We start from the raw sequence: 26,513 nt of genomic DNA, 5'->3' as shown, positions 1-26,513 counted from the left end.
TTTAAGACAGGAGTGTCACTCTGTTGCCCAGGCTGGAATGCAGTGGTGCAATCTTGGCTCACCGCAACCTCCAACTTCTGTGTTCCAGCGATTCTCCTGCCACAGCATCCCAAGTGGCTGGTATTACAGGTGTGCGCCACCGTGTCCAGCTAATTTTTGTATTTTTAGTAGAGTCAGGGTTTCACCATGTTGACTAGGCTGGTCTCAAACTCCTGACCTCAAGTGATCCACCTGCCTCAGTCTCCCAAAGTGCTGGGATTACAGGTGGGAGCCACTATGCCCAGCCAACATTGTGTTTAGGATTTTTTGTATCTATGATCATGAGTAAAATTTGCCTATATCATTTCTTGTATACACCTTGAATTTTTGGTATCAAGGCTATACTAACAATGTTTTCTTTTTTTGCTTTGTGGGAACAAATTGTACCTATTGGGAGTTTGGTGAACTTGACACTAAAACCACTTATCTTTCTATGCTTTCGTGGAGAAATTTTGTACTAGTTTTTTAATGATTATAAGTCTTACAGGTTCTCTAATTCTTATCTGTTTAATTTTCTTCCTTGGGAATTATAAACGTACATGTATTGTGGAAACTGCTGTAATTTTACTTTCATTGAATTGTTTTTGGCTTTCTATCTGCTACAATTTGGTTTCTCCAAATCTCATGTTGAAGTCTGATCCCCAGTGTTGCTGGGGGGTCTAATGGCAGGTGTTTGGGTCATGGGAACAGGTCCCTCATGAATGAATTAATGCCCTCACTGGGAGGATGGGATGAGTCAGCTCTCACTCTATTAGTTCCCAAGGCAGCAAAGAGCCTGGTGCCATTTCTCCCTTGCTTCCTTTCTTGCCATGTGACGTCTGCACATGCCAGCTCCCCTTTGCCTTCCACCATGAGTGAAAGCAGTCTGAGGCTTTCACCTCATGCCCAATCTTCCAGCCACCAGAATTGTAAGCCAAATACACATTTTTTCTTTATAAATTATCTAGCTTCAGGTATTCCTTTATAGCAACACAAATGAACTATCTGCTTTTTATGTCATTTTGATAATGGTCAAATTCTGTGTTTTCCTTAAAATGAATTCAATTTTGCCTTCACTTCTGAGGTATAGGTTAGTGTTACTAATTTTCTTAATCTTGATTTTGTTGTTGAAAAGCCTTGTCATTCTAATTATTCTTCCTATTTTGTTAATTTGGCCGTTACCATTTCCTTATTACAAATATATTGTTCTTAATTTTCAGTTATTTTCCTGCTAGTTTATGGAATACAGTTGATTTTTATATCTAGACATTGTTAAATTCACCCACTAGTTCTACCATTTTTTGCAGTTCCATTAGGATTTTCTGTGTACATGATCTTAAAGTCTACACATAAAGTTTACTTCTGTTTTGCCTGCCTTTTCTTGCTTTCCTGCACTGACTAGAACTTCATAACGAATAGGAATGAGAAGAGCAGTTATCTTTGCCTTGTTCTCAACTTTAGGAGGAAGCATTGGTCCTACGGCATTACTGTGATATTAGCTATAAGTGATTATTAATAACCTTTCTCACACTGAGACATTTCCTTGTATTCTTCCTTTGCTGGGAGATTTGACTAAGTGTCGAACCTTGACAGATAACTTTATTGAGGTGATACTGTTTTCTCCTTTATTAATATGGTGAGTTAAATTAACGGATTTCTCATGTTAAATCAACCTTGAGTTAATGGAATAAATCCATCACTCAGTCATAACATCATTTTTGTATATTGCTGAATTTTGTTAATATTTTGTTAAAGATCGTCACATCTATGTTTGTGAGAGTTATTGGTCTAAGTTTTCTTGTGGTTTTTGAATTTTTTCTAGCTTTATCAGGATAATAATATAAGCCTTATAAAAGGGGTTCACAAGTCTTCCCACCTCTTCTCTTTTCTGAAAGAGTTTGCGTAGATTGATATTACTTCTCTCTTGAATGTGTGACACACTAGTGAGACTATCTGTGCTAGGACTTTTGTTTGTAGAAACATTTATTTTTAATTATGAATTCATTTTTAAAGATGATGTAGAGATGTTTAGGTTTTCTATTTCTTCGGACAGTTTTGCTAATTTGTGTTATATAAGGACTTTGTTCATCTAAGTTATCAAATTATTTGACATGTTATTCATAATATTTCCTTGCACTCTTTGTCTTGCATAAAGAGCTGTAGTTATCCTCCTCTCATTCCTGATATTGATAACCTTTTTCCCATTTGCCTCAAGAATAATTTTATAATACTTCCTTGTACTTTTGTCTTGCATGTAAGAGCTGTAGTTACCCTCCTCTCATTCCTGATATTGATAACCTTTTCCCTGTTTGCCATGAATATTCACTGGCAGCGTTTGTGGCTGCAGAGTTTACCCAGAGATAACTTTGCCACAAAATGATCTCACTCTTACCATTATTTTTGCATCACTCTGGTGTATTAACTTTGGAAACAAAAGATACCATTCCATTTATAGCATTGTTATAGTAGTACTGTATTTCCATTTAGAAAATAAAGTTATCTGGCTAGCCATGTGCAGAAAGCAGAAACTGTACCCCTTCCTGACACCTTACACTAAAATTAACTCCAGATGGATTAAAGACTTAAACATAAGACCTAACACCATAAAAACCCTAGAAGAAAATCTAGGCAAAACCATTCGGGCCCCGGGCTTGGGCAGGGCTTTATGACCAAAACACCAAAAGCATTGGCAACAAAAGCCAAAATAGACAAATGGGACCTAATCAAACTCCACAGCTTCTGCACAGCAAAAGAAACAGTCATTAGAGTGAATCAGCAACCAACAGAATGGGAAAAAAATTTTGCAATCTACCCGTCTAACAAAGGGCTAATATCCAGAATCTACAAAGAACTAAAACAGATTTACAAGACAAAAACAAGCCGATTCAAAAATGGGCAAAGGATATGAATAGACACTTTACAAAAGAAGACATACATACGGCCAAAAAACATGAAAAAAATGCTCATCATCACTGGTCATTAGAGAAATGCAAATCAAAACCACATTGAGATACCACCTCACCAGTTAGAATGGCGATCATTAAAAAATCTGGAGACAACAGATGCTGGAGAGGATGTGGAGAAATAGGAACACTTTTACACTGTTGGTGGGAGTGCAAATTAGTTCAACCATTGTGGAAGACAGTGTGGCGATTCCTCAAGGACCTAGAAATAGAAATTCCATTTGAGCCAGCAACCCCATTACTGGGTATATATCCAAAGGATTATAAATCGTTCTTTTATAAGGAAACATGCACATGAATGTTCATTGCAGCACTGTTCACAATAGCAAAGACTTGGAATCAACCCAAATGCCCATCGATGATAGACTGGACAGGGAAAATGTGGCACATATATACCATGGAATACTATGCAGCCATAAAAAATGAGTTTGTGTCCTTTGTAGGGACATGGATGAACCTGGAAACCATCATTCTCAGCAAACTGACACAAGAACAGAAAATCAAACACTGCATGTTCTCACTCATAGGCGGGTGTTGAACAATGAGAACACATGGATACAGGGAGGGGAGCATCACACACTGGGGTCTGTGGGGGAGAACTAGGGGAGGGAGGGGGGGGGTGGAGAGTTGGGGAGGGATAACATGGGGAGAAATGTCAGATATAGGTGATGGGAGGAAGGCAGCAAACCACATTGCCATGTATGTACCTATGCAACAATCTTGCATGTTCTTCACATGTATCCCAAAACCTAAAATGCGGTAAAATATATACTAAAAAAAAAAAAAATACAAAAATTAGCTGAGCTTGGTGGTAGGCACCTGCAATCCCAGCTACTTGGGAGGCTGAAGCAGGAGAATCACTTGAAACCAGGAGGCGGAGGCTGCAGTGAGCCAAGACGCCACTGCACTCCAGCCTGGGCAAAGCAAGACACCATCTCAAAAAAAAAAAAAAAAAATAGCATGAAGGGGTGACAAATAATTAACTGGTCCACAGTACCTCAGTCTGATCTTGTTTCTACTTCTTAGTTTCTGGAAATTGTTCTTCCAGGTATAATGAAAACCTCAAAGTCTCCCTTTCGCCATCTGCTTCAAATAAATATGACCAATTTTTAATTATTGATTTAAGTAGACATTCTCCATTATAGAAGTTTACTTCCTTGTAGGAGGACATACATCATCTCCTGGCTTCCTCCTTCCCCCTCATTCATTCTTATCCCCGAAGGGACTTGCCTAACTAAGGAGTTAAATAATAACATACTTACCATTGGTTATTATGGACATAGGTTGATACGCCCTGCTCTTACCTGGGCCTCTTCGGGGTTGACCTGCCTTCAGAGAGCACCACTGCTCTTGGGCCTGCTATAAGCCTAGTGGGAAAGTCCCTACCCCATTAGTGGGTACAGAGCAACTAGTCAATCACATTCTGGGGTTCAGCATTAGCCCATTTTCCACAGATATAAGGAAGCTACATTCCCAATATCCATTTTACTAGTATTAAAGGTAATATTTCGGCTATCATATGCCCTTTAAAAAAAAACTACCCAGTTGGTTTGGATTTCAACAGGGAAAAGGGCTTCTCTTGGTTGGGTCCTCTCAAATCCCAAAAGGATATAGTGTTCTTTCCTACAGACATCATTTTGAATTAACACTAGAAGGTCATATGGGAGATGTTTAAAAATCGGCTGTATTTTTGTCTCATTCATATATTTCACAGATGCAAAGTAAAAAAAACAATTAAAAATCTTTTGATTTATAAACCAACAACTCTTCTTTGAATGGATCTTTTGTGTTACTGTTTAGTGGGTGAGTGGGTAAAATGCAGCAGATAACTCAAAGACAGAGTAAGCATCTCTCTTGAAAATTTCTTACTGATGAGCTATGGATTTTTATGACACCTCCCACAAATGTAACAGAATGCTTAAGATGTAAGGTTTAAGGATTTAGTTGATAGTCATCAACCAGATCATACATTTTTTTCTGTTAATCTCAGCCTACTGAAAGAATAAAACACACCACAAGATTGGAAGCTTTTTAAAATATAATTTAAAACTATTTTGTACCAGTACAATATATTAATTTTACAAATGTAAAATTTTATCAGCTGTTAAAGCATTTGCAAAAACCACACGTTCTACTTCAGCTTTATTGCACAATATCTATAAGAAAATATTAATTTTTAAATTAGAAAACATAAAAATGCTTTCAATATAGAAGAGACAATCTGATTTTAAAGACAATACTCTATAAGAATGTCTACTCAGAAAATAACAAACTTTCACAGGATACCAGGCTGGATAGATGCTTCGGCAAATCCAGTACAAAGCACTATTTAAAACCAGTCCAAGATACTTAATCCAAACTGTATCATCATTCTTCATTAGAAATCTAGACACCACTCACGGTGGTTTCTTATACTTTAAAAAGCTGAGGCATTTTCAGTGTGAGCATTCTGAATATCTCTTACATATCAAAAACAATACTTCCAACTCAATAGCCATTCGCAGGGTTCTTTTTCCTTCATGCAGATTATCACTGGCAACTGTTTTTAATGACTATTCATGACCATTTTATTTATGCTGATAGAAAACATCAAGTTAAATATGCTTTTAAAACCTTGTCCTTTACAAAAATCAGTTTATAAATTTGCATCATAAAAATTAGTGTTGAGACCATCAAGATGGCCTTCATTTATATGGTTGTATATGAGATGGTTTTCCCAGAGTTGGGATGGCAGATGTCCCACTTTTCTATGTAGTGTAATCAGGAAATAAATCCAAGCCCTAAAGTGGAATCCCAAGACAGATTAATAAGGTTGCATGATGGCTTTTAGGGGGTTTATGACCCTGGACCCATATACTGATGTAGGTGTTAAAATACTGACAGCAAACCTTGGTGGGAATTTATCTCAGACAATAAACATAATCTGGAGATACAAAAAGGAAAATATTCATATACATATTATCAGTGTGGCTGTGTGTATCACAGAAAAGAAAAAAACATTCTTTATTAGAATGAGGATTCACCAGATTGATACATATATAGACCACACATCTTTTCCTATTAAAGCATGTTGATTCAATCTCATGTGTTTTCAAGTTTATGCCTTTGTGGACAGGGAAATTATCTTTTGGAACTTATGGCCTGCATAAGCAAAGTCAAATATGATATTACACATTTGTGTAGAGAAAATAATTATTAAAATAGTGGTTATGTACTAACAAGTTTGTTATAGGTAGACAGAATTATCAAAAACCTAGATGCTTATTTTAAAAGTTTGCATTATTTAGAATTTCCTCCTTAGGAATCAAAGCAGTTGCTTTTCTGCAATTGCATTTTTCAGAACTGCTCAAAGCACCTCATCTAGATGAGTGTTTTTAAAAATATATATAAAAAGTCTACGATGAGACTTCAGACATCACATATTTCCCCTCTTACAGGCTTTTTTAAAAATCACGTATCCCTTCCTTAAAGTCCTTCAGAATAAAATAAAAATAAACTCTCACATTCCATTAGAAAAACATGGAAACATTCACGGTCTGAAAATTTTATGGATTTCCCCAAATTTTGCTACAATGTGCAATTTCCTCACATACAGGTTTTGAGGAAACCCCTAATCATCTATCATGGAATAGTCAGCTAATGGACATGCCATAGAAAATTTACATTAATAGTAGTAAATAGATTAAAATCTATTCCATAAAATAAAAATGTTCTATGACTTCAATTTAAATACATATCTGAAAAGCTAAAAGGAGGTTTTTTGTTTGTTTTTCAAAAGTGCTAATTATTACATTTACAAGTCTCTTCAATACATTATGTCCAATTCTTTGTAAAAAACTAAACCACCTTGCTTTAGGCACACTGCTTGATGAGTTTCTAAGAAGCAGAGGGGAAAAAAATCACTTGTCAATTAATCCAGCTTCCTTAATTTTACTGAAGAAGAATTTCTCCAGGATATTGGCACATTTGTAGTATTCACTCTCAGGGGGGTTGTACTCTTTGCAATTGGTAAAGACTCGCTGTAAGTCTGCCATGAATAATTTCTTAGACACGTAGTACCTATTCTTGAGGCGTTCACTCATGGTTTTCAGATCTGCACAGGAAAAAAAAATATTAGCAATCTTTGACTCCTTTTAAACATTAGCTGACAGAACTGGGACTGGGAAAGAAATCTATGTTGTTGGTTTGATTACATGTTTATCATCCCAATGCTTTTATTTAAGATAAATTCTTACGATCAAGGAAAACAGTTCTTAAATCTTATGTTCATTCTTTTGTGGGTTTTTTAAAAATGTAAAATCATAGCCTTCTAGCATTAAAGAGACCATTATTAGTCATCTGGTTCAATCCCCTATTCAGCACAAGGAAGCTAAGTAGATTAGCAACAATAAGTATGATGAACTGACTACTGTTAGCTGTTCATTCAGAATTATACAGAAGAGGCTCTATCTATATGGAGTAGAGCAGGTGGAACATTTGTATTGAATCATTTAATTATTTAAACCAATGAGAGAGGGTTTTTTTTTTTTCACTAAACTCACAGTTGTTTTGGTGTCATATAGATAAAGTAGAAAAACTGATAATAAATACACCTGTGAATATACCAGTGACCTTGCATGTAAAATGATTCAAATGAATTTTGTTTGAAGCTCCATCAATGAAATAAGAATAACAAACTTCATTTAATAATCTATTTTCTAAAGCAAGTAGGCCTTGTGACATTATTGTAAAGAATATTTCCCAATGTATCTACTTGCTTTAAATTGTAGTATTTTACAGGTGAAAGAAAACAGTATTCCGTCTAAACCAGTAAAACTAAAGGTCAGGACAGTGAGGATTTAAAGAATTAAATAATTTTAAAATTTTTTAATTCTTTAAATTCTATGAAAATTTGAAGAATTCTATGCAGATTAGAATAGATGCTAACATTTGTCTATTTATGGGTCCCTGGTTGAAGTCTGGCTTTATTGTTAAAAGTTATAATTGTATTAACTACATATGGAAAATAAGTTAAATGGCAATAAATAAATGAATAAAAATAAAAAACCCTTCTGACTACCGATATCTCAAATTCCAACTATGCTATGAAATTTTCCAGGGGAAAAGAAACCTATAACCAAATACATTGGGATCATCATTTAATAAGATAAGTAAATTGATGTACAGTATCCCCAAATGGGAAGAAATTCATTTGCATGAATATCCTAAATCCACCATGAATGCATCAAAGAAGAAATATGAAAAATCCTGCTTCTGCCTATATCTTGATAAAGCCTATCTCAGAGTGTATATCATCACATCTGTAAATTCAACTTTCAACTTTTCTTTCCTACTCCAACTAAAACAGTTTGGAGAGGGAGAAAATCTAAACATGTTAAGAAACACAAAGACTCATCAAATACCCGACTAAATGTCCCAACCAAGTGTAACTGAACAGATCAAAATGTTCTCTCATTTAAGGGAGAAAAAAACAATGAAATTGGCCCTAAGCAAAATTAGATGTTTACATTACTTTCACCTTTCCACCTAAATGTCTACCACTTAAGATATCCTGCTCAATATAATACTTATAGTGTTTTCAAAGGAAGAGACATGTACCCCCAAAAAAGGAAGAGGGAGAGTAAAAGGATGACGCAACATGAAGAAGTTTGTCCAAAAGCTTTTCAAACCTTTTTTTAGGAGATGGGTAAGAAAAGATGGAGAGAGCCTAAAATGTAGCCGAAACAAAAGAAGAATTAGGGCGGTATCTGGATTTTTCTTGATAACTATAACCACTTCTGAATACTTTCTATTCTAAAGCTATAGATTGCATTTTTCTTCCTCTGACCTTCTTAGAGTTTTTTCAGTTGACAAAATGATGTGGATTAAAAAAGGTGACTAAATATTGGTGGTACCAAATATGGAGACACCATTAAATTATTCTGTTTTCATTTCCCCTCCCCTTAACTTGGAAATTCTGGGTAAACAGTAAACCCCTGTCTAGCCATCCATGGGTAAAACAAATCATGCTTGGGCCAGACTACACAGTTGATATCCAGTGTGTAACTCCCTAAGTAACACAGGTTACATCCCATCCATGTGAGAGGAAGCAGTTTTTTGGGATATGGGAAAAGAAAAGTAATGTTATTTTAAAAATCAAAGAAGGAAATAATGGGAAAATGTAAAATTATTGATTTTGTCAATCTTGTCTTCAAACACAAGATAATCTTGGGGACAAGACTGCCTATTTTACTCAGCATCTAAATAATACCAAGAGAAAAAAAATACTGCCCTACTGAAGAGCACCATTTACAGCTTTAACTTTGTCCAGCACACATTTCAGCCCATCACGGGCCTTGCTCAATGAGGTCAATTTCCCCCTCGTGAGACTCAGCTATGCATTATACGTGATATCCAATTGGAAAAGCTCACACCCTTCACAGGCTAGACCAAACAAAACACTTTCAGAAAGCAGGCTGTAAGTAGGCTATAACAGATAGGATCTGCTAGACCTATCACTGCACATCATAGTGCATGTGGAAGGGGCTGAAAGGGGCCCAAACTCATAACCTCCCATGAGAATTTCACAAAATAAGCTGACATGGTCCACAGGATGAAGATGCAAAAATCAGTTAATTTATGGTTAGAAATGGACACAAAGTTAAAGTTCCTAAAACTATATATTTTTCACATAGTAGACAATATTGATTTCCAAATCAGCCTTCCATTCACAATTCTGGACTGAGTTAACACAACCTCTAATTTTCTTGTACTGAAATACATAGTGGTAAGACAGAGAGAGGAGAGAAAGAAAAACATATAGATGTATTTCCACTTTAAGGGGTGTATGCCACTGAAATCATTACTACAAATCTATAAAATATTCATGTGAAAAATGTAAATGCTATAGAAAACACCTGTAAAAAAAAAAAAAAAGGAGCTAATGCAGCCCTTTTACTCTTCCTTTTCACATTTTTAACACTTCCACAATTCTTTTTTTTTTTTTTTTTCCTGAAACAGGGTCTCCCTCCAGTGCCCAGGCTTAAGTGCAGTGTTGCAATCAGGTCTCACTACAGCCTCCAATTCCAGGCCTCAAGTGATCTTCCAACCTCAGCCTCCCAAGTAGCTGGGACCACAGCAACTGGCTGATTTTTTACTTTCTGTAGAGACAAGGTCTCACTACATTACTCAGGCTGGACTTTCACAATTCTTAGCACTTAGAATAGATTACAAGTAGAAAAGAGACAGAAGACTGGCTCTCTCCAAAAATGTGGCCACATAGCAGATCAAAAAGAAAACGTTACAGCTAGTTGTCTGTCACCCACACAATGCCAAATTAGTTTAAGCGTTCTCACTTAACTCAATCATACGTTTTAGAATAGTGTGGGCATAGCACCAAACTCCACAATTCCTCATTTCTAAAGACATCCTTTTTTGTTTGATTTTGGATACGAGACAAAGCTTAAAGAGTATATACAGTGACATTAACAGTACCCATCAAGGGCATGGAAAATCAAGAATTGTGGTAAGTAGAATTTCCTCCTCTGAAAGTACAGCAGTCAAGTAGTTAACTTCTTTCATTATTACCCTGAAAATTTATTAAAAGGAATACCTATTTATGACAGACTCAAAGCATATCAAGAGGGTAAGCTGACATTTTTCTATTTGCATCCAACAGTTAGAATTTAAGCAAGGTTATATCTACACAGCCAGCTTTCGTATCTAGTACTGTCTGCAGTTATCCTGGATTTTTTGCCTCTAGTGTCATTAAGCTCATGTGGGCTCTAAACGACAGCTGCAGAATGTCTCTAATGAACACTTCTCTACCATCACTGACCCTCCACTGGTCCATGGAATCCCACCACCCACCATACACTTCCGACCCTAAACAGAGAAGTACAAATCAACCTCAGCAACCATTTGTCCCCCACACCGCCATCCAGAGTTTTAAATCTATACTTAGAAAATGTTAATGGCATTACCCATGGGGAACCTTATAACTTCATAATATCCTGGAGCTTCTGTTCTCTTCACAGGTTCCATGAAGGGCCAAGCGCTTTGATGGCTCTTGGGTAAAGAAAAAAGTAAGGTATCTAATATGGAAATTCCATGTGGGAAATCATTTCAAAATATTTGCATGAGGTGAATAAAGAGGACACCCACCTTCACCTGCTGGAGGATGCTCTTGAGCGTGCTATAAAGCTGGTCAGGGTCTTTGGGCTCTTTACTTGAAAGGAAAAGGGTAAACAAGGAGCAATGATTAGATTTTTACCCGATTGTCAGCTGATTACTATTCAGTTCCTTCTTACAAAAGCCTAAAATTGGAACCATTCCAGATGTTTTAGGAAACTCAAAACCCACCAACTGTTGTGTCAGTGATTACAATTAGTTTGCCCTTTTTCTTTAAGTTGCTGGGTGGGGGAAAAAATTCACTTCTGTTAACATCCTCTTGTTCGTCATACTTACCTTTTCTCTTTGCCACTCGGTTTCCAGCCTGTCTCTCCTATATGTCAACAAAATGAAACACTGAATGAGAAGTGCTTTTGGTCAAGAGCATAATATAGTTTATATTTATCAAAAACACAATAAATTACAGGCATGCGTCAATAAAAGTCTACTTCTGAGAAGAGACTAAAATTAATGGCGATTAGTTACTTCCTTATACTGCTAACAATATAAAACATTTCCAAGACTAACAATGCTGCCTCTTATGTTAGTGTTTCTAAAGCAGGAACACCAACCTTTCAGTGGAGAGAATAATAAATAAATATGTACAGCACTGTGAGTACATATGTATTTTTTTAAACTGAAAGTCAAATTTTTTGCTAATCACCCTGTAAATGAGTTAAGCTGTTACTTTAGGTCAGAACAAACTCTGTCCTGGTCTCTATTCTATTTGGCGAAGGCCCTGCTTGTAATGCAAGAAAGTTTAGTGTAGCAGATAGAAAACAGCCTGGAGTCTGACAGATCTGGATGTGATTTCCTCTTCTTTCCTTAAAGGGTAACTTGCCCTAAATAAGATAAGAGTAAGTTGCCCCTCAGTTTATCGATCTATAAAACAGAACTCTAAAAATTAGGTGGTGTTATCCCTGTTGAGATTAGTTGATGTAAACACACACACACACACACACACACACACACACACACACACACAGGTAATGTGTGGCACAAGTAGGCATTCAATGATGTGGTAGCCATTATCTCATTAATAGAGATAATACACGGAAATAGAATTTCTGGATTTAGCGTAAAAGTAAGATCTGTCATAGGGCAGATGTAATAAAGTGATATATCTTGCCCAAATAACATTTTATTTTTTCTGGAAAACTTTTGGTTTTGTTTATTACTTAAATATACTAAAAGAACCTGGCTTTGAACTGAATAAAACTGCCAAATGATATGCAATGGCTTTTGACCTATAAAAACAACTATTTGGTAGAGTTTAATCTAAACAACTCAACTCCAACATACAGACAAGAACTCTTAGGAAAACTAATGTAAAATAGGAATGTGAAACAAGGTATATGATTTCCATCACACATAACAAATAATTTTTTTTAGAAGTCTGGGGAGATTAGTTTAGCCAAGCACAGATCTTGGAGGTTGCAACCATGGTGGCTACGAGACATGGTGCAAACAGTAAGATGTGTGGACATCAAAACTGAATTAGAATTCTTCTAATTCTAACCATTACTGGCTATGTTCCCTTTAACATTAAATGATCTAGCTGCTCTGGAACTCAATTTCCCCATTTATAAAATAGGATTCCCTTCCAAGGTTGCAGATGGGTAATAATTTCCACTGTGCTACAAATGGCAGGCTCTTAATAAGTGGTGAATATTAACAGCTATTGCACGAGGGCATCTAAGCTCCCTTTGGTTTGTTTGTATTGGGAGGTGGAGAAGACATAAAAGGATGACATTTGCTGCCTTCTTAAAAGACTAGAGATAACACAGAGAAAACAGGCAGAGCAATAAAGCTTTCAAAGTTACCGCATTCTGGAAATTGTTTCAAACACAAATCACAGCATCACTAAAAAATTTCACTTTTAAAAGAAGGTCTATACGTACTAATTCCTGGAATGCTTTCTATAGGAATCTGTCGAACTCCATCTTTAAAACATGAAAGTCCAGGGTAAACTTTCCGAATCTGTGCCTGTTTTCTTTCAATCAGCTTTTTAATTATCTGTAAAGCACAGGAAGGAAATGTGTTTAGGGAAAGAAGTCTATGGATACAGTTCAAGTCAATCAAGCTAATGAAATGTTTTCCTAACAAAACAGTCTTTTTTATGAAACAAGATGGGAGAAAGGGGTGAATGCTATTTAACAGGTAAGAAATGAACACATTCTATTATACGATGCCTATTTAGTGACATTCACAAAAACATCTTTGAGTTAGTTGTCCCTGCCATCCAAAAAAGCCAATATTGAGAAAACACATAGTCCCTAGGGCCCACTTGTCATCTTTAGCATAAGAGCCAACTATTTCGCCCTGCTTCTCTGAGGAGGCTCTGCCAGAATTACAGGAAAGCAGCCCTGAGCATTCACTACTCAGTTAAGTGACAGAATCACTTCACATCCCATAACTAGGAACTGTTCCCTTCAGACTAGAGGGGCAGACTAGGGGCCCCAGAAAGTCCCAAAAGTCTAGAGTAGTTAAAGCTTTACTATTATTTAAATTTTTCAAGGCTTGAGCTCCAACCAATTCTAGTTGCATCAAAAAAGCAGCTCTATAATAGTAGGCTGGCATGGTGAGAAGAAAGAAAGAAAAGAATAATGCTATTTAAAGTATCATCTATTAAGCAACACAGCCATGACATGAGCCATCACACTGGCTGAGAAATTCTTAGAGATGTTCTGTTTGTTTTGTAAAATAATGATTAATAGGCTGAAGTAACTACTTTCCAGACAGTGAGGTTATCCCTTTAAAAAAAAAAAAAAAAAAAACACTCAAAAATCACCATCCGGAAATTAACCATATCATAACAAAATTTTGGAAAAACAAACAATAGAAGTCACTAACTGCATTCACAAAGAAAAACAAAAAATTCTACTTCCTAACTGAATGACTTCAAACATATAGCTGGTAAACACTGCAGCATGAATATGTAATCCTGACAGTTAAACAAATAACCTTATAAAATGAATTGGACAAACAAAAGTATATTCCTAGTAAATCTAGATCAGTGCTGTCCGATAGAAACATAATACAAGTCACTTACGTAATTTAAATTTTTCTACAATCTACATTTTTAAAAGGCAAAAAGAAACAGGTGAAATTGATTTTGATAATGTATTTCATTTAACCCATTATGTTCAAAATGTCATTGTAACATATAATCAGAAAAAAGTGTAAGATATTTTTACATTGCTTTATTCATATGAACTCTTGAAAAATCAGAGGTTTGGCCGGGTGCAGTGGCTCACACCTGTAATCCCAGGACTTTGGGAGGTCAAGGCAGGTGGATCACTTGAGGTCAGGAGTTCAAGACCAGCCTGGCCAACATGGTGAAACCACATTTCTACTAAAAATACAAAAAATTAGCTGAGAATGATAGTTCAAGCCTGTAATCCCAGTTACACAGAAGGCTGAGACAGAAGAATCACTTGAACCTGTGGGTGGAGGTTGCAGTGAGCCGAGATTATGCTATTGCACTCCAGCCTGGGTGACACAGCAAGAATTCTCCTCCCAAAAAAAAAAAAAAAGAAGAAGAAAAAAAGAAAGAGAATTTTATACTTTTGACTAACCACATATCAAGCGCTCAGTAGCCATATATGGCTAGTGATTGCCATTTTTGACAGGGCTGATCTAGATGGGTGCTTTCTACTGATTTATAAGTCCAACTCTTCTTTAAAAACAAAAAGGGGGAGGGGGCCAGGTATGGCGGTTCACACCTGTAATCCCAGCACTTTGAAGGCTGAGCCGGGCAGATCATGAGGTCAGGAGTTCGAAACCATCCTGGTTAACACAGTGAAATCCCATCTCTACTAAAAATACAAAAATTCGCCGAGTGTGGTGGCACGTGCCTGTAATCCCAGCTACTTGGGAGTCTGAGGCAGGAGAGTTGCTTGGACTCAGGAGGTGGAGGTTGCAGTGAGCCAAGATTACACCACTGCACTCCAGCCTAGGCAACAGGGCAAGGCTCCATCTTGAAAAAAAAAAAAAAAAAGAAGAAAAGAATCCCAAGGGAATCTCATAATTAGACAACTTCAGAGAATATGCTGAAGACCATTTCAATCTGAAAAGTTTCCTTCTCTTCACCAAGGGACTCTCAAATGCAATGACCTATCAGGTGGCTTCCACACACCTCATGTAGCACCTTAAAGACTGCAGGCTCCTGAGAGGTAACTGTTAACAGGACTGGGAAGCCTCCTAACCTCTCTGTACCTCCAATAATCACTATGGAGAAGAGATTTTTTTTTTAATTTTAAATATTTCATTTTAGATACAGGGAGTATTATGTGCAGATTTGTTACATGGGTATATTGTGTGATGCTGAGGTTTGGACTTCTAATGATCCCACTGCCCAAGTAGTGAGCACAGCACCTGACAGGTAGTTTTTCAACCCTTGCTCTTCTCCCTCTCTTGCCTCATTTGGAAACCCCAGAGCCTTCTGTTCCCATCTTTGTGCCCGTGTGTACCCAATGTTCAGCTCCCACTTATGAGAGAAAACATGCAGTATTTTGTTTTCTGTTCCTGTGTTAATCTGCTTAGGATAATGGCCCCAGCTAAATCCACATTGCTACAAAGGACATGATTTTGTTCTTTTTTATGGCTGCATAATATTTCATTTTCATGGTGTATATGTACTATGTTTTCTTTATCCAATCTACCATTGATAGGCACCTGGATTGATTCCATGTCTTTGTTATTGTGAATAGTGCTGCAATGAACATATGAGTACATGTATCTTTTTGTAAGAACAATTTATTTTCCTTTGGGTATATGCTCAGTAATAGGATTGCTGGGTGGAATGGTAATTCTATTTTTAATTCTTTGAGAAATCTTCAAACTGCTTTCCACAGGGGCTGAACTAATTTGCATTCCCACCAACAGTTTATAAGCATTTCCTTCTCTCCACAGCTTTACCAACATCTGTTATTTTTTTTAACTTCTTAATAATAGCCATTCTGACTGGTGTGAGATGGCATCTCATTGTGGTTTTGACTTGTATCTCAGAAAGGACATATTTTCATTTTGTTCTAGTGTATTATCTTTACCTCCCTAGAAAACAGCTTCACTTCAACTCCCTACCATGACCATAAAATTGATGCCTTCCAAATGAAAATATGTCCTCATCTTCTCCTGAAGTCCATAGCTGAGTCCTACGATCTACTGCTGTCAGTTTTAGGGTCTGCCAAAAGAGAAATTTTTGAAGTAATCATCCCCATCTCCAGTATATCACCCAGTCTTCGCAGGTCTCCTTACAAAAAAAAATTGCATTGAGGCCAGGCGTGGTGGCTTACGCCTATAATCCCAGCACTTTGGGAGGCCTAGGCAGGCAGATCACCTGAAGTTGGGAGTACATGACCAGCCTGACCAACATGGAAAAACCCCATTTCTACTAAAAATACAAAAAAATTAGTCAAGCATGGTAGCACGTCTGTAATCCCAGCTACTCGGGAGGCCGAGGGAGGAGAATTGCTTGAACCCAGGAGGCAGAGGTTGCGGTGAGCCAAGATCACGCCATCGCACTCCAGCCTGGGCAACAAGAATGAAACTCCGTCTCAAAAAAAGAAAATTGCACTGAGTTGCCCTATCCTTACTTCGGCTTCTCCAAACCAAATCCCTTGGACTGTCACATGCAGATTAACATTTAAGAATTCATCCCCCTATCCACCATCCAGCCTATCCACACATACATGCATATACATACATGTACAAACACACACACACACAGGCATAGGCCCTTGGACTGTCACATGTAGATTAATTAATATTTAAGAATTCATCCTCTCTACCCACCACCCAGCCTATCCACACATACATGCATATATGTACATGCACACACACACAGGCACAGACTATATATATCCAATTATGCTTGCTTGTAGCCCATTCACACTTTCTCAAACAATGCCTTCATCACTGACATAGCAATGGTCCTACCTGTTTATGTGCCCACAAATCTGTTTATATTGGACTCTGAGCCTCTGCTAATTCAGATTTCATTACCAGGCTGCCCAATTCAAAACAAATCTCCCGCAAAGCCGTTGTCAGATGACATGAGGCCCGTACAGATCCCACCCTTCCCTTGGAGTCAATACTCACAAAGTAGCACTTAACTCTCCACTCTCTGGTCCACCTGTCCAACTATACCAGTTTTCTGTGTCTCTCTCCACTCATGACAACTACAACTTATTCTGCTCCCATATATTTTTAGGGGCTAAGAAATGCCTCAAAATATTCACCATTTGTTTGCTGCCACCATTAGTCCCTACCTTCCTCAAGGGTTTTTTCTCAGTTGGAATAAATAATACTTGAAAAAAGTCAACTGAATTCTACGGGAAAAAAATACTAAATTAATCCAAATACATTCTTTTATTGAAGTGACTTCAGATAGCTTTTTTAAAAACTAGGTTAAGAGCTCCAAACCTCCATCACCCATTCAATGGAATGTGAGAGGGAAGGCTGGAGGCAGAGAGGGAGGAGGAGGACAGGAGAAAAAAGAAGGGGGAGGGAGCCTTGTCTTCTCAAAAGTTGACCACTTTGTTAGCCATCTAAAATAGCTCTGTGCTTCTGGCATTCCCCTGTAGGTTTGAAGGGCCAACAGATCATGTACAATGTGAATTTGCAGACTCTGCCAAGGGAATCCTGCTCTCAGCTAACACCGTGGGGATGAATTAGTGCTGCTGGGAGGAGGAATGAGGAAAGAGCAGCTGACAGCAGGGTGATGGCTTTAGTTGGCCAGCAGCCTCTAATGCGGAACGATGTGCTGCTGAATCCAGACCTGCTCATTAAGCCCCAGAGAGAACAATGAGGAAAGCCAGCTCTTCAGAGAGACCGGGAGAGAGAGGAGCCTGCTGTGCTTTATTAACTCTTCCAAGTGCCTACTTGGAATTCTCTCTTAGGCTGACATCTTTGAACAAGAAGCAACAAAAGTTGTTTTCAATTTTCAAATTTAAAAAAAAAAAAGCCTTTACTCACTTCCCCAGGAAACATAAGAACAAGACTGAGCCACTTTAAGTAAAAGAAAAATACTTAATGAGTAACTACTATGTACCAGACACAGACACTGTGTAAAAAGCTTTAGGGCTGTTACGTTGATAATGCCTGACGAACAACTAAGAACTGGGATTAAGGAGGTTAGTGGAAACCAGAAAACAAAGATGGGTCTAAGACAGATGTCCTCCTTAGCTATTTATTAGAAAAAAGTGCACTAAATGAATAACAGAAGTATCAAGTGGAATTGATGTGAGATGACACAGCTGCAAACTCCACCCAACTGGGGGCAGCCAGGAGGTGAGCCTGGGCTTAACACACAAAGTTCTTTCAATAAATGGCCTTTGTGTACTCCCCAGTTCTGTTCTTTTCATGGATTTTTTTTTTTTCTGCCTTCAAAAAATTTAAAATTACTATGCATTCAAATCTATCAACCTTTCCCTTTTACTGCTTCTCTTTTAGTTCATATGCATAAAAAATGTCACCTCAATAGCAGATAACAAATCACTTAATACCTAGAAGGATAAGCCTTCAGAACTCGCAATGTAAAAAGGGAGATTAATATACCCTAAGATAAATGTCTATGTAAGATGAATAATTGAAATTCAAATAAGTGGATCAAGCTGGTGCTAGAGAAGTGCAGAGGAGGAACTGGAACACAAGCTGAAACGGTTTGATTTATATGTGTGCCGGGTGAAGGGGGTGACTAATGGATGAAGACACTTTGGAGAATAGCAAATAGATGTACTTCGAGTATTTGGAGATGAAAGTAAAGAGATCTAAGAGTGGGAATGATAATTGAGGCCAGAATGTAAAAGGGCTTGAAGGTGAAGTTAAAATGTCACCATATTTTACACGTTTTTTAAAATTTTATACAAATTTTAAAAGTAATGACTCTTGCAGAAATGGTGGCTGAGAAAGGAAACAGATCAAGGATACCTTTAAAAAAGAAATCTATGGCCAGGTGCGGTAGCTCATGCCTGTAATCCTAACACTTTGGGAGGCCAAGGCGGTGGATCACTTGAGGTCAGGAGTTCAAGACCAGCCTGGCCAACATGGTGAAAATCCGTCTCCACTAAAAATACGAAAAATTAGATGGGCATGGTAGCACATGCCTGTAATCTTAGCTACTTAGGAGGCTGAGGCAGGAGAATTGCTCGGACCCAGGAGGCAGAGATTGCAGTGAGCCAAGACAGTGTCACTGCACTCCAGTCTGGATGACAGAGAAACTCATGTAAAAAAAGAAAGAGAAAGAGAAACAGAAGAAATCTAGATAACCCACAGCAAACTGAGAGTTTGCTATCTATCCAGTAAACACATATACACAACACCTAAGGATATGCAACCCATCCCAGCTAAGACTGGGCTGTACAGAAGAAGGTACATGAATCAACCACCTGCTTACCTCCTTCTGCTTTTTAATGATGACAGAAAATTCCGTATATGGAATCCGTGGATTTAGCTCACACCCCATTAACGTGGCTCCTTCATAATCCTTGATATAGCCAACATATTTGGTTTTCGGTATTTTAATTTCTTTGGAGAAACCCTGCAAAACAAGTAAATTCATTCATATGAACATCATGCACCAAATATCTACTGAGTGCTAACTATGTTCCAGGCACTGTGCGAGGAATCAAGACAAGCTTCTTTTAAGCTCTCATTGTACTATTCTGAAGAGGATTAGCTTAAAACCACCCATGAAGTTCAAAACACCAGAAATCTAACTGTGTAAATAGGAAGCAAGACAACATTTTTTAAATGGTCCTAATAAAATGCAAGAAATATTAAAAAGTTTAAAACAGAAACAGGTATTAAGTAAAAATTAGATTAATTTTGTACTGAATTACATAATGAAATATGACTGTTACAAATTTCTCCCAAAGTGGTGAGGGGGTATCCCCAGGATATTCAACAAATCAATAACTAACATTGATCTAAATTATCAAAAAGAAGATGGTGAAAAAAATATATAAATAAAAAATAAAATGACTAGAAGCTTAATGTTTCTAAGGAAATGAAATCCTTTCTTTGAAGGCAAAAAAAATTCCAGACAGTCACAATGAACAGTTGTTTCAACAACATTAATGCTTTGTAATATACTCATTTACATACTTTAAGCCATAACAGAGTGCTTCAGAGTATTTATTCAAAATTATAATATATTTATAATAAAAACATAATTTTCCTTAAGCATCTATTTCAGTTATTTGAATAAAATTACTTGAACTTCAGCACCATCACCAGCAGTTTACTGCTTCACCTTTCAACAAAAACTTATTTTCTATGTAATTATTGCCATCATCCTCAAAGTGGACTATAGACAAGTCATTTAAGTACCATGGCTGAGATCGCATGCTTTGCACTACAGTTACAGCCTAGGAAAGCTGATGCTGAAGTCCTCAGTGAAACAATCCAATTAAGTTCTCAGTGAGTTTACCATAAAAGTTAACATGCATCTCAAAGAATGAGAAGAAAATAAACAGATTATTTATCTGTCTTCAGAGCACAAAAAGCTTCCTAATTACACAAGAACATATTTTAAAAAAAAAAAGAAGTAGTAGTCTGGCTGGATGTAGTGGCTCATGCCTATAATATCAGCACTTTGGGAGACTGAGGCAGAAGGATAACTTGAGTCCAAGAGTTCAAGACCAGCCCAGGCAACCTAGCAAGATAACCCCCCCAACCCTCCATCATCTCTACAAATAACTAAAAAAAAAACAATTGCTGAGCATGGTGGCATGCACCTGCGGTCACAGCTACTCAGGTGGCTGAGGCAGCAGGATCGCCTGAGCCCAAGAGGTCGAGGCTGCAGTGAGCTGTGATCATGCCACAGCACTCCAGCCTAGGTGACAATGTAAGACCCTGTCTCAAAACAAAGTCCAAGCCAAAACAAGTCAATAGATTTTATGTAATAAAATCTTTAACATTCTGAAGATTTAAAGAAAAAGCCACAGGCAATGTTGACACAAATATTATCCAAGAATAATAGTGTTATATATAAAAAGTTCTCATAAATCAATGTACAACTAAACATTTTTATAGAAAAAGGGACAAAATAAAATGAATTAACAATCCAAAAAGGGAACAAATACAGAGTTGATAAACATGCAAAAATAAATCAAACTTCACATAATTAAATAAATTCAAACATACAAAATTGATTATCTAGAAAAGTGGTAAATTTTTTTTTTCAATTATCAACTCCTTTTCTGAGCCCCCTTATATACTGCTGACAAAAATGGAAATTTTTAAAGCATTTGGCAACACAGAACAAAAACCTAAGCAAATTACCATCAGTGAGGGCAAAACACACACACATACACACACCCATGCACATGCACGCTACCTACAAGAAACACCTAGATATCCAAAACTGTATTAGTTTAAAAAAAAGTATTTTCTATTTATAAAACAAAATCCTAGGAAACCATCAAAATTATTACATATACAACATGAACCAACTTTTATGTTTATATACACACAGACAAAATATTTAAAAGGTATATGTCAAAGCATTAATAGCATAGGTATGAGCTGAGAGGAAAAATAAAAGAAAAAAACTTATGAAAAAAAGCATTAACAGTAAATTTCTGTGGGTAACAGAATTACAAGCCATTTTTCCCTTCTTTTGCTTTATTACATTTCCTACAATGATTATATATTACTTTTATAATCAAGTAAATGAAAATTTTAGGAATTATAAATCACTATTAAAAATAATACGCAGCCAAAGAATAGTCATCAAAAAGCTAAGCTGAAAACTTATTTTAAGACTTATCTTAAGAGAGGCAAGATCTCACTCTGTTCCCCAGGCTGGTTTCAAACTCCTGATCACAAGCAATCCTCCCACCTTGGTCTCCCAAAGTACTAGGATTATAGGAATGAGCCACTCACCGTACCTGGCCTGAGCCACTGCACCTGCCTGAGCCACCGCACCCAGCCTGAGCTGAAAACTTCTGATAAGAAACTGCTAAAATGAAGGCCTGGTGAGGTGGTTCATGCCTGTAATCCCAGCACTTAGGGAGGCTGAGGTGGGTGGACTGCTTGAATCCAGAAGTTCCAGACCAGCCTCGGTAACATAGCAAAACCCCGTCTCTACTAAAAATACAAAAAATTAGCTGGGTGTAGTCCCAGCTACTTGGGAGGCTGAGGTGGGAGAATCGCCTAAGCCCAGGAGGTCAAGGCTGCAGTGAGCTGAGACTGCACCACTGCAGTTCAGCCTAGGCACCAAAGTGAGACCCTGTCTCAAAAAAAGAAAAACGAAAGGAAGGGAAGAAGGAAGGAACTGCAAAGATGACACCCAAGCTCCTAGCCTGCTATGTGCTGTAGAATCAGGATTGTTCGCAGTTTTTTGTAAACTTCGGGATTTCCTCTCTGCTGTCATAAATGGAGGCCTTCCAGACACTGAATCTGTTCTTCCCACTAACGGAGAATGCTACCGCCAAATTCTAAGACTGGGAATTTCTTATTAGAAACCATATTTTAAACGTTAGGATCAATATCTTTTTTTTGTTTGTTTGTTTGTTTGTTTGTTTGTTTGAGACAGAGTTTCGCTCTTGTTACCCAGGCTGGAGTGCAATGGCGCGATCTCGGCTCACTGCAACCTCCGCCTCCTGGGTTCAGGCAATTCTGCTGCCTCAGCCTCCTGAGTAGCTGGGATTACAGGCACGCACCACCATGCCCAGCTAATGTTTTGTATTTTTAGTAGAGACGGGGTTTCACCATGTTGACCAGGATGGTCTCGATCTCTTGACCTTGTGATCTACCCGCCTTGGCCTCCCAAAGTGCTGGGATTACATAGGATCAATATTATACCTCACTGATAGATGACATTCATTCATTCTCTCAACAAACAGTTATTCAGTACTTACTATGTGCTAGTGACACTCTCTAACCCAGGCTGAAGCTTATTTCTGACATAAGGCTTGTAGAACAAATGTCTGTTCTTATAAGTAGAAAACACTGGGGAGAAACTTATTTGGAAGAATGCTGAGAACATATTAAGAAAATGAATGAAAAACAGTGCTGCATGGTGAAAAACCCACCTGTTTCTTAAAGTATCCAATTGCATATTCATCTGCATATGTGAGGAAGTTCAGGATGTCATGTTTTATGTGATATTCTTTTAAATGATTCATCAGGTGTGTTCCATAGCCCTGTGTGGAAGGAAGTTGGTATACAAACAATACGTTAGATTCCGTAGAAAAAAATTTACAAATCCACCAGGAAATGGTGGCAAATTTAGGAGTCTGTATTTTTACATATTTTACCAACCAGGACCTTTCCTGAAGGAAATATGTTAAAACCCTTTCTTGCATTTCTTAACATTGAAAACAAGCTATAAAACCAAAATAATTCAAAATTTTTGATTCAAAGATAAAATCATCATTTGAAACTATGAGTTTTTAGTTCTTTAAAAATAACATACCAGGGCCACAAGTTCCTAGTTCAATCTTAAAGAATATTAATATAAAAGTTTTCAGAATAAATGTTGATTATGAATTTCTGCTTATCTTTAAAGTATTTGAGATTCTCAGAGGAAAAAAAAAACATGCAAAGGAAAAGTGCTAATCTACACTAGAATATTTAGTAATCCAAGTGTTTACTGTATACCACAAATTGGCAACCCTTCTTAAGAATTGTATCATCACATAAATAGCATTTTAAACTTGGTCTTTTCAGACCTTTCCAAGTAAGTTCTGATAAGCCCACAATCTCTGAATCAGCCAGAAAACATTAGGAAGTAACTAAAGGCAGTGAACAATGTTGAATAAACTGAGTGATTGAAATATTTTTAAAATATGCAGTTTTTTCAGTGACAAAGCTTACAGAAAACATATAAATCTAATATGATCGTTTCAGAACATCATAAAGAGAGATAAAAGAATCCAGACACAAATATCTTCACATAAATTTTCTAGCATTTGGTGACACATTCTTCTAAAGAATTCAAATATGCTCCCAGGTATGATATCATGAAATCACAGTACCTCAAGGACAGAAGGACCTTTGGAAGTCATTTTGTCAAATTCCCCAACTCATATGAGGCTAGGGGTCTTTTGTCATCTATCATGAAAAGGCAAGCTGCTAGAATACCTCCAAAGTTGGGCAATTCCTTGGTGGTGAGACAGACCAGTTCATTTTCAGGCATTATATGGTTGGGAGTTCCTTCCTAATGTTCACCCAAGATCTGGTCATGGTGACTTCGACTCAGTGAACTTAGCTCTACTCCTAGAGTTACAAAGACTCATTCCTGCTTTTAGCAACCTTTCAAGCCCTTGAAGATTCTACTCTCTCATGCATGCCCATCCCTACTTGCCCAGTCCCAAGCAAAGCACCATCAGAGCTATGGTCATTCCTCGTACGGCATGACACCTTATCCAACTACTTTTTTTTCAGAGCTTTTTCTAATGTAACAATGCCTCCTAAAGCATGGATCCTAGCAAGCATAATAATAAGGGGAGGGTATGTCCAATAAATAGAACAGTACCATCATCCCCCTCTTCTGCAAATTATTCTTCCACTGATGTTAGCCAAAGACATTTTAGCTTCTCCGAAACACATCACAATACCAAAACACTGAGAGTTTGAATAAAACCTGGAGAAAAAGACAAACGAACTATTTCTCTCCTTGAGGAGATGATAGTAAAATGGGGAAGATAAACATATAAACACATGTGTATAGAGGTGCACTGTTCAACAGAGTAGACACTAGCCTCATGTGGCTGTTGAGCAAGTGAAATGAGACCAGTCTAGTTTGAGACGTCCTGAAGTATAAAAACACACTTGAAAAAAATTCTCATTACTAACATTTTATACTTATGACATGTTCATATGACAAGAATTTTAGACATATTAAGTAAAAAATGTCAAACTTAATTTCACCTGTTGCTTTTTACTTTTTTTAATTAGCTACTCACAATTTTGAAGTTACATATGTGACTTGCATTTGAGGCTTGCATTACATTTCTGTCATGCAGTTTTGGTACAGAGTGATATATTTGCATATTCAATAGTGAAAAAGACCGTAATTGAGTGGTAAAGAGACGCAGGATAGGAGGAAAAGAAGATGCTTAAGCTAGGCCTTAAAAGAGTTTGTCAAATTGAAAACAGGAGAAGAAGATGGATTGGAAATCTAAACGTAAGGTAAAACAAGCCTTTACAAAAGTATCATAAAAAGATATGGAAAAGTGGGTATGTAACTTAAGGATACCAAAAGGCTTCTTAAAGAAAATATAAAATGCAAAAGAATGAAGTAAAAGATTGATTATTAAGTAGAATACTTCAAATTTAAAACTTCTTCAAGGCACCATAAGTAATCGATGATACCATAAAGGAAAGATAAATGACAAGTTAGGAAGGTACAGTTGCAACACAGATTACAAAGATTTAATATCAAAAATACATAAATATCCTCTATAGGATCAACATAAAAAAAAAGAGATAGGATAAAAGAAAAATTGTCAAAGGCTAGAACAAGAATAAATATTGCCAGCAAATATAGAAGATATGTTTAACCTAATAGTGGTCAGAGCACTCTATCATAAAATGAAACGTTTCACTTCACTGCATGCAAATATGTTTACGGTTGATGTACCCAGTGCCGGTAGTGGTAGGGAGAACTATTCTCTTCCACACCATTAGTGAAAAATGTAAACTGGTAGACCCACTGAGAAGGTAACCTAGCAATAATTTTTTAAATTTGGACTGGCCATATCCATTTATGTAGGAATTCTGCTTCTTGGCACCTAAGGAAACATTTCCAAACAGAACACTGACGGTGATAGAAATTACTGGAAATAAACATATATGTCTTCAATAGACAAATGATTAAATTATGTTGCATCCATATTATAAAATACTGTATAAAACTAACAAAGTAGCTCTATTATCAGCATTAATAGAAATTTCTACAATTATGAAAATGTTGTTTATCTGTGCTATCCAATATAGTATTAGTCACATGTAGCTACTGAATACATGAGTGACCAAGGAGGTAAATATTCATTTTAATGTATCTAAATACAAATTTAAACAATCATATATATGCACTAAAGCTGAAAGTCCTCTAAGACAATGTTAAGGTTTTTTTTTTTCCAGTAAGCCAATGCATACAATATGAATTCCATTTATTTAAACAGGAAAACACACACACACACACACACACACACACACACACACACAATCACCTCTTATTTGTAGGTACAGTAAGTTCCAATATATGTGTCAATACAAAAGTACCTGGAAGGATGTGAACCAAGCTGACAAAAACAGCAGGATGGTAGTGGGGGAAGTGGGATTTTTGTTTTATCTGAAAACGCATTTGTGTATGTCTTATGTAATTAAAAATTATTTCTAAAAAAATTTTTTTTCTTTTTTTTTTTTTTT

At 36.9% G+C, this 26,513-nt stretch overlaps 1 protein-coding gene across 2 annotated transcripts in view; it reads right to left on the bottom strand.

Annotated features, from left to right (window-relative positions):
- Positions 1 to 5,001: 5,001 nt before the first annotated feature.
- The window catches only part of KAT2B (lysine acetyltransferase 2B), a 113,994-nt gene continuing 92,482 nt past the window's right edge, over positions 5,002 to 26,513 (bottom strand). The window contains exons 12-18 of one of the 2 annotated variants that reach the window (XM_017522531.2): positions 23,171 to 23,281; positions 19,528 to 19,671; positions 13,031 to 13,145; positions 11,427 to 11,463; positions 11,124 to 11,187; positions 10,943 to 11,027; positions 5,002 to 7,074 (exon numbers count right to left, since the gene is read on the bottom strand). In XM_017522531.2, the coding sequence (XP_017378020.1) occupies positions 6,881 to 7,074; positions 10,943 to 11,027; positions 11,124 to 11,187; positions 11,427 to 11,463; positions 13,031 to 13,145; positions 19,528 to 19,671; positions 23,171 to 23,281 (750 nt within the window). In that variant the 3' untranslated portion in view covers positions 5,002 to 6,880. The remainder of the gene's footprint in view (positions 7,075 to 10,942; positions 11,028 to 11,123; positions 11,188 to 11,426; positions 11,464 to 13,030; positions 13,146 to 19,527; positions 19,672 to 23,170; positions 23,282 to 26,513) is intronic. The other variant, XM_017522532.2, reaches the window with a different exon arrangement.

This window comes from Cebus imitator, unplaced genomic scaffold (genome assembly GCF_001604975.1).
Source record: "Cebus imitator isolate Cc_AM_T3 unplaced genomic scaffold, Cebus_imitator-1.0 Scaffold24, whole genome shotgun sequence".
In the NCBI taxonomy this organism is placed as follows: domain Eukaryota; kingdom Metazoa; phylum Chordata; class Mammalia; order Primates; family Cebidae; genus Cebus; species Cebus imitator.
The sequence above is the reverse complement of the archived record's forward strand: the minus strand, read 5'-3'. Positions and strand labels throughout refer to the sequence as shown.